At 41.0% G+C, this 12,450-nt stretch overlaps 1 protein-coding gene across 3 annotated transcripts in view; it reads right to left on the bottom strand.

Moving 5' to 3' along the window:
- Positions 1-5,728: 5,728 nt before the first annotated feature.
- Positions 5,729-12,450, bottom strand: part of NGEF (neuronal guanine nucleotide exchange factor) — a 251,721-nt gene continuing 244,999 nt past the window's right edge. For all 3 annotated transcript variants that reach the window (XM_056564624.1, XM_056564626.1, XM_056564625.1), the window contains one exon: positions 5,729-6,014. In XM_056564624.1, the coding sequence (XP_056420599.1) occupies positions 5,830-6,014 (185 nt within the window). In that variant the 3' untranslated portion in view covers positions 5,729-5,829. The remainder of the gene's footprint in view (positions 6,015-12,450) is intronic.

Raw genomic sequence — 12,450 nt, 5'->3', positions numbered from 1 at the left:
TCTGACTGTAACGAAAAGTCGTCAAACACCTGTGGGGTGTTAAGGCTCACTGTACCCCTTGTTATGTGCCTTGAGGGGTGGTTTCTAAAATAGTATGCCATGTGGGTTTTTTTTTGTGTTTTTTTGCTGTTCTGGCACAATAGGGGCTTACTAAATGTGGCATGCCCCCCAAAAACCATTTTAGCAAAATTCACTCTCCAAAATCCCATTATTGCTCCTTCGCTTCAAAGCCCTGTACTGTGCCCGCCGAACACTTGACATACACACATGAGGTATTTCCTTACTCAAGAGAAATTGGGTTCCACATTTTGGGGGATTTTTCTCCTTTTTACCCCTTGTAAAAATTCAAAAACTGGGTCTACAAGAACATGCTAGTGTAAAAAAATTTAGATTTTGAATTTTCTCCTTCACTTTGCTGCTTTTCCTGTGAAACACCTAAAGGGTTAACACACTTACTGAATGTTATTTTGAATACTTTGAGGGGTGTAGTTTTTTATAATGGGGTCATTTGGAGTATTTCTAATATGAAGACCCCTCAAATCCATTTCAAAACTGAACTGGTCACTGAAAAATTCTGATAATTTTGTGAAAAATTAGAAAATTGCTGCTGAACTTTGAAGCCCTCTGGTGTCTTCCAAAAGTAAAAACACGTCAACTTTATGATGCAAACATAAAGTAGACATATTGTATTTGTGAATCAATATATAATTTATTTGGTATGTCTATTTTCCTTACAAGCAGAGAGCTTCAAAGTTAGAAAAATGCTAAGTTTTTTCAGCAAATTTTGAAATTTTTCACCAAGAAATGATACAGTATGAAAGTATCGACAAAAATTTACCACTAACAAAGTAAAATATGTCACAGAAAAACAGTCTCGGAATCAAATTCATAAGTAAAAGTATCCCAGAGTTATTGATGCTTAAAGTGACAGTGGTCAGATGTGCAAAAAATGCTCTGGTCCTTAAGGTGAAAATGGGCTTGGTCCTTAAGGGGTTAAGCTCTATTCACATCTGTATTATTTGTTAGGTCCATCCTATGAGGGTTACAACATGCAGCGCTCTGTTTTCCATTGAAAACAATGCAACCTGTGAGCAAAGCTTAAGGCTATGTTCACACAGCATACTTTTTGTGGAATGTCCGGCCTTAAAATTTCGCCACCAGGACCGCTTGGAAATGCTCCGTCTCTATAGATGGCAATGCATTTTTGACCAGATTCCACAGAAAAAATTGACATGTTGATTCCTTTTGCGGAGGCTGGATTTGTAATTTACACCGTGTGCATGGTGCAGCAACATCCCATTGAAAACAATAGGCTGCAACAGAATTTACAAGCGGAATTTTCTTTGCCGGATTCAGCTAGGAAATTCCTCCATGTAAACAAGGCCTTAAAGGGGTACTCCAGTGGAATTTTTTTTTTCAAATCAACTGGTGATAGAAGTAATTTACAAATCTGTTCAACTTTCTATTTAATCTATTTAATCCTTCCAGTACTTATCAGCAGCTGTATGCTCTATGGGAAGTTCTTTTCTTTTTGCATTTCTTTTATGTCTGACTCCAGTGCTCTCTGCTGATACCTCCATGTCAGGAACTGTCCAGAGCATGAGAGGTTTGCTATAGGGATATGCTTGTACTTTGGACAGTTCCTGATATGGACAGAGGTGTCAGCAGAGAGTACTGTGGTCAGACTGAAAAGAACTGCAGAAAGAAATACAACTTCCTCTGTAGTATACAGCAGCTGATAAGTACTGGAAGGATTAGATTTATATATAGAAGTAATTTACAAATCTGTTTAACTTTCTGATATAAAACATTTTTTTCCACTGGACCCTTTAAAGATCGTCATGGACTTTCAAAAGCTGTCAGCTAAAGATTTTTTTCTGCTGTCAGCTGTTTCCCCCAGTTTCCCCCAGTTTCCCCATACACATGAATGTTTGGCATGGGAGAGTTACACTTGAGATAGTTGGCGGGTTTGGCCAACTTTTGTTTGCAAGGAATGCTGGGAGATTTCAGCTCTGACGCCTACAGAATTGTGTTTGCATCTCTCGGCTATAATCCAGGTTTACGTTTAGGACTAATAAGCAATAACAGTGCATTTACAATGCTTACAACTTTTTATGCAGAATGATATGATTTGACTGCTGAATCTGTGATGACTGATACTTGATCTTAGCTGGGGTTACACTTGGATACATACTGATAAAATGTGTAAAATAAGATTGGATCTAGATTGCTATCAATCCATTCAGATCAGTTGCATAGCAAAACATATGAAGCGCCATTGTTTTCTCATGATCCATAAGAGACCAATATATGGGGGGTTAATCCAAACAATTCACCAAAAGATCACCGCAGTGATCCACTAATTCACTAATTTCCCATATATTAAAACATGTAACTTTATTGGTTTATAGTAATCCACACAAATGAAAGAATTAAAAACTCAGTTTCTCTCTTCCCATGAATACTGTTGTTGCACGAGTACTGCTGTACCTCAATTAATTAAGATTCTGTATGCACCTGCAGTGTGCTATACAGATGGGGAAGGACACCGCTGGATTTAAAATCAGTTTACAACCACCCTCGACATGTTTCGCCGTTGGACACGGCTTTGTCAAGAGGTTGTAGGGCCATTGTTTTCTCCATTCAAACATTTACCCAACCAATAATGCTATAAATGCAGTATAAGTGTTGAATACATCTAGGGCAGTGTTTCCCAACCAGTGTGCCTCCAGCTGTTGCAAAACTACAACTCCCAGCATGCCCGGACAGGTCTGGGCATGCTGAAAGTTGTAATTTTGCATCAGCTGGAGACACCCTGGTTGGGAAACATTGAGCTAGGGCAGTGTTTCCCAAAAGCGGTACTCAAGTACCCCCAAGAGGTCATGTTTTCTGGATTTCCTTAGTCTTTCACAGGTGATATAATTGTGGTGATGCCTGATTCACTGACCAAAATTATATCACCTGTAAAAGACTAAGGAAATCCTGAAAACATGACCTCTTGGGGGTACTTGAGGACCGCGCTTGAGAAACACTGATCTAGGGTCAGCTTCTGCTTGCTTTATACACTTTCATGGAGAGATCGCTATGTTTGCCAAGCAAACGTCATATGGCTCTCTCAGTAACTGCCATAGACCTCTATGTAGAGGAAGTTTAAATGGTCACGCTCATTAAAACTAATTTGTGCTATTGCACTCCTTATGGTAAATAAAAAATATTTCTAATATACTTTGTTTAAAAAAAAAAGAAGTTTTCTATGTTTTATTTGTGCTTAAAAAAATCTCAAGAGCACATTTTCCCTTATCTTATACACAGACTTTGGACCGAAGCCCTAACACAGGAAGTGCAGCCTGGAGTGCTGAGGGGGATGTGTCCAATCAACAGCATATGGCAGTTATGTGTGAGAGGAGCTATGATTGGATGAGGCTGGACACCCCCCCCCCCCCCCCCCCTCAGCACTACAGGCTGCACTTCCTGTGTTCGAGCTTTGGTCCAAAGTCTGTGTATGAGATGGGGGAAAATGTGCTCTTGAGCTTTTTTAAGCACAAATAAAACATAGAAAACATATTTTTTTTAAAACAAAGTATATTAGAAATCTTTTTTAGTGCAATAGCAAAAAACATTTTAATGAGTGTGACCATTTAAGTGAACCCACATCTCCATTAAAAGGTATGAAGAATGCAGCACCAGACCACAAAGGTAGGACCCATACCTATAGATGCTTAATATATTTTTTTTTTTTTTTATCAACTAATGCCAGAGTTAAACATATTTTGTCCAGAGCAGGATAAGTTTGCTTTGGGGATTTGCTCCTTCTCTGAAAGATTCCTAAAATGGAGAGAGGTGTCAGCACTGTAGTCAGACAGAAAATAAATTCAAAAAGAGAAGAACTTCCTGTGGAGCATCCAGCAGCTCATAAGTACTGGAAGGATTAAGATTTTTAAATAGAAGTAATTTACACATCTGTTTTACTTTCTGGCACCAGTTGATAAAAAAAAAAAAAAAAAAAGGTTTCCCAGAGGAGTATACCTTTAAGATGGAAATTGGTATAGCTGGATTATGGTATAGCTTTTTTTTTTTTTTTTTTAATTGCCAGTAAAATTGGTAACTTAAAGGTGTGATGAACTGTCCCCTCGGCAGCACTTTTTCGCAGGATAGGAGATCAGTGTATGATCGGAGGGTCCTGTTTATGAGACTGCAAGAGGCAGTAGATGAGTACAACATTCGGCTGTCTGGCAGTCCCATAGACCTTAAATGAAGAGGTAATTTGCAAACATGACCACATGTTCTGATAGGTGACACAGAAGCAGATTGCGATTGAGATTGCAGGGATACCAGCAGTCTGTGTCAACCCGTTTAATGGGTTTGGATAAGACTAATAAAATGGCTGCTTTCTGCCAGAAACAGCACCACCCTTGTATATTTGTTGTGTCTGGTATTGCAGCTCAACCCTGATCAATTGAATGAGCAGCAATAGTATTAAACTAACCATTAATAAGAGTTGTGCTGTTTATATAAAAGCTGCTATTTTTTTTTTTTTATCTAACTTGTCTCCTTTTAACAATTCATCTTGGTTCTTACAGATTGTCATGTAATTTAGGGATAAGATGTTTGCTAACCTAATCTTCTCCTATTCGAATTCTTGCTCAGTATTATTTCTCTACTTCACAGGTTCCCTGGGTCCTGGAGCTGTCGCTGCGATTGTCCTGGCCGCCTTACTTGGCACCTCTGTCCTCATCGCTCTGATTGTTATCACACTCAGAAAGTTCTCTGCTGCTTAAACCAATAAAGATTCACATTATGTTTCTACCCTTTATGGTCAAGTTGAAACTGTGAGCTAAAACACAAGTGAACTGCACATAGATCCCTTTTACTCCAAGTAATGGCTTTATCAATGGCTTCGTACTGAGAACACGGGTTCATAGAACCCAACGTCATGCACAAGCCACAACATGGGATCAATACAAACCCCCACCCCCCAAAATACCATCTATTAAAGCACGTTGCATGACCACGAATATAAAACATGATGAAGAATGCTCACACCAAGATATAGACAGGATTGGGAAATACAGTTGGCACTTGCAGAAAACAAAACAACATAAGGAGGAACATATATAAAAGTGTCAGCTGGGGAACTGTCATAATACAGGCTAAACATGAAGCAAATAGCTGCACCATGTACATAGATTATTTTATCCCTAAAATGTATTATATCATTGTGTGATATATAGATACATTTAGAGGCAGATTTAGAAGTGTCTTCTCCATCATTTTCCTTAAACATAAGGAGACATCTTTATGCATACTGTATGTCGCACATATGAGATAAAAGACATCCAGAAGACAATTTCTATACATGACCCTCTCCCAATAAATCCAGTGGAATGATATATATGGTAGAGAAGAAGATTCTTTAGGCCTTTTTATTATTTTATTGTCAGGAGACGGGCTTCTGTAGTCAGCAGTCCAGCTCTTTGTGAATAACAGCTCCCAGCGCAGGTTGATGGGAGTTGTAGTACTGTTACCACAGTTTAGGCAAGTCTGCCTTCATACATTACTAATGTCTACTATACAAGGTATAAACCCAATATATAATCTTTATAAATATTACTCTGTGTGTGTTCATCTTTGTGTGCATGATGTGTCCTTGCTTCCAAACCTAAACCCGCTCAGTCCTATTGCAATAATGTATGAGTGCCTGTACAACAGTAACACACATTTGTAGATAATATACAATATATTTATATAGAATATTTGCATCGCGTCACAGACACACTGCTCCTTCCCCATCCCATCCCCGAGCATGCTGCCCCGTGCCATCTTCAGGGGTCACTGCCGCGTCCTGCTCCCCATCTTCCGCCGGTCTTTGTTCTGACTCCCCTCATCAGATTTGTGCACCCTGAGGCACTCCTTCAGGTTCTGTGTCCGGATGTCCTTGTTCAGTATTTCTTCTGTCACTGTGCTGGGGAACCAGCCCCTCTCTTGGTCATGCAAGCGTTCACCAAACACCCAACCTGGGAGAGAAAGGGAAAACTGTATTGTTATTCTGAATGTTATTATGAGTATGGGTGTCATTTCTATCCTCTAATCGTATCTTCTAATACATTATATAAAGCCACCATATTAACCCGACAGGGTAAGGTCACATGTAACAGATCCGCAGCGTATTTTACACTACGGATCCGCCGGTGACCCAACCCATTTTGTGCCTCCACCTGTTGCCACCCCCATTCCCCACCTCGCTCCGCCCCTGGCCTGCTCGCAGCCTGTGAATCGCTGAGTCCACTCAGACATCGCGGTTAGCCGTGATGTCTGAGTACATTGGACATGTGCATTGCACTCAGACATCGCGGCTGCTCCACGATGTCAGAGTGCACTCGCCGATTCGCAGGCCCCCTGTGTGGCTGCTTGTAGCGGCGGTTTGCAACTGCAAGCAGGCCAGGGGCCGAACTGCAGATCCGTTACGTGTGACCCTACCCAAAAACTAGATGCTCATGGACACAGAAGACTGAACCTTTATGGGTAACCAGTACAATCTATTCATGTGAATGAAATGACACAAAGTATTCTACTGCATTATATCTCATGGCCAAAAAAATAGCTTAAGGGAAAGTGGTCATCACTTTCATGCTGCCTGAACCAAGAGTCATATGGGCGGTCCCAATGGCTTCTGCACACTCCACCAGCCTTGATTGATGGATATGTCTAAACTGGGAGTGTGCTATCAATTAAGGCAAATGATACTGGGAAAAGCCCCTGGGGGCCACCAAAATGACTCTTGGTTCAGGCAGGATGAACAGGAAATGATGAAAGTCCAGCTAACCTCCCACTCTATTCGTGCGCGGATCCAGCACTCAGGTACCACAATATAGCAAAAAAATAAACAAAGAGTGATCCAGCAATTTAAATATGGCTTATTTGGATTCTTCAAGTAAAAACTGCATCCACTTCACATCACCACTGCCATCTAAGGGTGGTTTCACACCACGTTTTGTACTTACGGTTCCTGTATACGGCTGGGAGGAGGGGTGGGCGGGGCTTAATCGCGGTGCCCGCACTCAGCCGTATACGGGAACCATACTTAATGCATGTCTATGAGCCGACCGGAGTGAACCACAGCCTCCGGTTGGCTGCGTTTTCGGCCGTATGTGGTTTCCCGACCGCAGGCAAAAACGTGGTTGACCGCGTTTTTGCCTACAGTCGGGAAACCGCAAATGGCCGAAAACGCAGCCTACCGGAGGCTGCGGTTCACTCCGGTCGGCTCATAGACATGCATTAAGTATGGTTCCCGTATACGGCTGAGTGCGGGCGCCGCGATTAAGCCCCGCCCACCCCTCCTCCCAGCCGTATACAGGAACCGTAAGTACAAAACGTGGTGTGAAACCACCCTTAGATGGCAGTGGTGATGTGAAGTGGATGCAGTTTTTACTTGAAGAATCCAAATAAAACCGTATGTTTCCTTTGAATTGCTGGATCACTCTTTGTTCTTTCTGCTAGGATGAACAGGATGACAGGTTCTTTTTTAAGGAATACTTATCTTTTAGTATTTAAAGACAATACTAATATTAAATCACATAATAGATCCTCATTAGATATAATTGTAACAATTAACATGTAATCACAACTAATATTAAAAGGCAGTGTGTCACCAGTACACGTGCCCTTATCCTGTGTGTATATCTATAAATAAGTTTAAAAAAAATACATACATATATATATATATATATATACACATATACACACACACACAAACTATATGTCTAGCTTTACAACCAAGTTATGTTCACAAGTATGCAAAAAAGCTAATTTGCATGTAGTCTTCATAAACAGTCTCCAATCTATTTGGTAATACAGCTCCTAGCCAAGCCTATATGTTTCCATGGTAACAAAGAAACCCTGTGTAGTCAGGTTAGATGCAATCGAAACGTTAATAATGAAAATGGATAAAGACTTCTGCTCTATGAACTGTCTACAAGGATGGCAGCAAAATCATGATCAGCCTATGGCTCTAAGAAGTCTGAGTAGGGAAGTGTACCTGGATACAGAGAACCCACTAATAGTCTACATTAAAGGGGTGTTCTCATCTTATAAAGAGACGCCATATTGGTAGAATGTGCCATCAGTCTATGATCGGTGGGGAATAACCTTTGGGAATCCTGCCAATCCTGATATTCCCAGTCACCAGCTCCATTCTATGGTCAGGAGCACCACTGTGCGGGACTGGTGAGGGTCCCAGAGGTGTGACCCTCACTAATCATAAAGTGATGGCATATGCTAGGGAGTTACCATGACTTACCATAACATGACAAGAAAATACCCCCTCTTATACATGAACAGTTGTACAAAACTAATAAACAGTGGTATGCCTAGTGTAGCACATAAGGGCATGGTGCCTTACACAGGGATTGTCTCTTTTAAATCTCACAAATCTCAAACTAACTTATTAAAAGATCTCCCATGAGACACTGCTGCACATGATTGACAGGAAAGTCACCGAATGACAGGGAAATGTTGATATGCATATGGTGTAGCTACAATGATATCTGAGTGGTTCAAAATTCTAAATGTATTACTTTTAATTATAAAAAACACAGACATATGAAAAGATTTGATCGGTTGGGGTCTCGGTGCTGATCACTGACTTCACCCCCTAGCTCACAGCTCGATGAGACTCATTGCAGGATACAAGCTGTTGTAAGTCAGCCTGAGCGGCGAGCCGAGGAGTGAAGTGTACAACTATGTGTTTCTCCCAGCTATATCTAGAAGTCAGTGGGGTTTCGAAACCATGAAAAAGACTGGTGAACACTTTTGACATGTCAAACCTTTTCCTTTCAGCCATAGCAATGCTTTAAAGGAATTGAATTTTAGAAATACTCAAGACTTAAATGACATGGGATGGTAAACTACATGTGATAGTGGTCCAGGAGGCCTGTCTATACCTCATAATGAACCATCAGAAGATCACACGATCACCACGCTACATGCTCCACTGGAGGAATTTGCTTTTTAATCCCAGAACTACGGTACTTGGCACCATATGGTATAAGATTCGGAAAGGTGATGGCTCAAGGCTCAGTATAAGCAACCTTGGCTTCAAGTTAAATGAGTACTTGGAGACATTCAACAACAGGCCTTTGTGAATCTTCTCAGTTTAATGAATAAAAGCTTTATACAATGTATCAGCCTGATCCGTTTTTTTTAATTTATTTTTTGTTTCTTCTGTTTCCAGTAATGAAAAAAAAAAGAACATTATACTTGAAATATACCTGAAATGTTACAAGGTATAGAGTTAATTTACTGTAAGTAAAATCCTGCAATGAACAGAACATTTGATACCAATAGCAGAGGTGAATCTAACAGGTTTCCCCCATTTGGTGTGGCAGCTGACTACAAATCCACTACTTAGTGGTAGAGCTATAGGTACATATTTATTGTTGTGCACACCCCATTCAGTTGGAGTGTGCCCTGCAAAACATAGGCTCGTAGAGCAAATATCACAGCCATTTCTCACCCCCTAAATGCAAACGTTTTATGTTACTCTAATCTGTAGAATTATCAGATCCCAACAACACATACAGAGCTGTGTTAGGGCTGGGTTCACATCACGGGAGCGCATACGGCAGGGGGGAGCTAAAACCTTGCGCTCCCGTATGCGCTCCAGTATGTAATTAATTTCAATGAGCGGGCCGGAGTGAAACGTTTGGGCTGGTCAGCTCATTTTTACGCCGTATGCGCTTTTACAATCGGACCTAAAACCGTGGTTGACCACGGTTTTAGGTCTGGGAAAAAAGCGAATACAGCGCAAAAATGAGCCGACTGAACGTTCCACTCCGGCCCGCTCATTGAAATTAATTACATACTGGAGCGCATACGGGAGCGCGAGGTTTTAGCTCCCCCCTGCCGTATGCGCTCCCGTATGGGAGAAAACATGATGTGAACCCAGCCTTAGGCAAAAGCCGCTGCAGTTCAATGATCTAAAGCGGAGTCGCCAGGGGGGGTATATAGCCAATAACGTATACCGATATTCCGGTATAAGTTATTGGCCCTAACCTTCACAGAGTATCGGTATCGGCCCTAAAAAAAAATCAATATCGGTCGATCCCTACTGGAGACATGGGTGGTTCTACTGCTTGGGCAACATTATACAACCAGATAAGGCTGGGCTCACACTACGTTTTTGCCATACTGTTTTCAATCCTTTTTTCTAAAGAAAACCGTATGGCAAAAAAACGGATGGAACAGTATGGAAGAAAGTAAATTATGCGTTTTTAAACAGTATACTGTTTTTAAAAGTGCATACAGTTCCGTCAGTTTTTATAGAAAAAAAAAACATACGTTTTTGAAAATTTTGTACATTTTAATGGGAGGGGTCTTGGGTGGGGACTTTAGGATTCAAATGCTCATGTGCAAAGTAAAAACGTATACGTTTTTCCCGTATGTTAAAAAAAAACATAAGCGGTTGCAGTACGGTTTTTAAACCGGAGACAAAATCGTGGTCAACCAAGGTTTTGACTACGGTTTAAAAGCCATACTGCAACCGCATGCATTTTTTTTTAACATGGACGTCAATAGGAAACGCACATGTATACGGTTCCATACGGGAAAAACGTATACGTTTTTACTTTGCACATGCGCATTTGAATCCTAAAGTCCCCACCCAAGACCCCTCCCATTAAAAATGTACAAAATTTTCAAAAACGTATGGGGTTTTTTTCTATAAAAACTGACATAACTGTATGCACTTTTAAAAACAGTATACTGTTTAAAAACGCATACGGTTTACTTTTTCCCATACTGTTCCATCCGTTTTTTTGCCGTACGGTTTTCTTTAGAAAAACTGATTGAAAACAGTATGGCAAAAACGTGATGTGAACCCAGCCTTAGTTAAATAGTTACAGTATCAGAAATAAGCTCATAAAATACATATGGTACCAGAACCAAGTTCGTAACATACAGGACCACAAAAAAGCAGGGTACATATGTACAGAACGGAGTGCAAAACATAAAGCTCCACACATAATAGCGTCACCCTCAAAAATTATAGTACCCCACATTTGCTCCCCAAATGCCTGCCACGCACAGTGACCCAATAAAGTCATTCTAAAATAAGTTCCCCCCTTAAGCAGCAATAAAGCCGCACAAATTCCAATTAAAATCAACATGCCACCATGTTAGCTGCATCGCAGGAGACTTGAAAGGCAGCAGAGAGCTCCTTTGCTTCTGGTATGGTATCGCAATGTAGACCCATTCACTTACCCGTCAACAGCATAATAGAAAGTCAAAGTCTACAGCAGAGTTTTTATACCTTAAAGGAAATCAGCCAGCTGTATTCCACTTAATAAACCAGTGTTTTTCAACCAGGGTGCCTCCAGCTGTTGCAAAACTACAACTCCCAGCATGCTGGGAGTGGTAGTTTTGCAACAGCTGGAGGCACACTAGTTGGGAAACACTGTAATAAACTGTTGACTACTGTTGACTACTACATAGGTCTACATGCAAGAAGACACAGATTTGTAAATCACTTCTATTAAAAAAATGTAATCCTTCCAGTAGTTATCAGCTGCTGAAATTGAGTTGTTCATTTCTGTCTGACAACAGTGCCCTCTGCTGACACCTCTGCTTTTCTCAGGAACTGTCCAGATTAGGAGCAAATCCCCATAGCAAACCTATACTGCTCTGGACAGTTCCTGAGACAAGCAGAGGTGTCAGCAAAAGAACAACTCAACTTCAGCAGGTGATAACTACTGGAAGGATTACGTTTTTTTTTTACTTACTGGAGCCAGTTGATCCATAAAAAATGTTTTTTTTTTTCCTGGAATACCCCTTTAAGCATGGGCTTGGCTTCCAGACGAACTAGCGGTGAGTGAATGAAGACACTGCTCACAGGAGGGAAGCTCTACACGTGTGCGCCTTAGTATGCATGCACTGCGAAATTTAGAAATTTAGAAAACCAAGCCCTGACTGCCAATCATGCCAGGAGAGAGAGGAGGAGCAGGGAGGTATTCTAGCCTGGGGCCCTTCAGAGGCTGTGGAACGCCTCTAAGACTTGGCACCAATATTTATTTGTTTTGTAACCATGGACAGATATAAGAAAGGTACTACTCATCTCTATACCTAAAAACCTATTTAACAGAATCAGCATTTTTTAAAGTGAATTTCAGCTGCCCATTCCCCTTTAAACAAGCTGGAAAGTCACAGATTGGAGACCCGTGATCTACAGGTACATTGACCAACACAATGGGTGTGCAGTACTAATGCATAAGAGTATGACGGCCAATTACGTAACAATTATCCACTCTCCGACCACATTGGGCCGGGCTGTCATGCTACACACAGCCCTTCCAGAAGACTTAATGAAATCTCTGCATATTGTTTTTTTATATTCAGATAACAGTTGAGCAGATCAGGCTTGTCACTGTGCTACAAATAGCTAGCCTCAGCCAGTCACTC

This window comes from Hyla sarda, chromosome 3, assembly GCF_029499605.1.
Source record: "Hyla sarda isolate aHylSar1 chromosome 3, aHylSar1.hap1, whole genome shotgun sequence".
In the NCBI taxonomy this organism is placed as follows: domain Eukaryota; kingdom Metazoa; phylum Chordata; class Amphibia; order Anura; family Hylidae; genus Hyla; species Hyla sarda.
The sequence above is the reverse complement of the archived record's forward strand: the minus strand, read 5'-3'. Positions and strand labels throughout refer to the sequence as shown.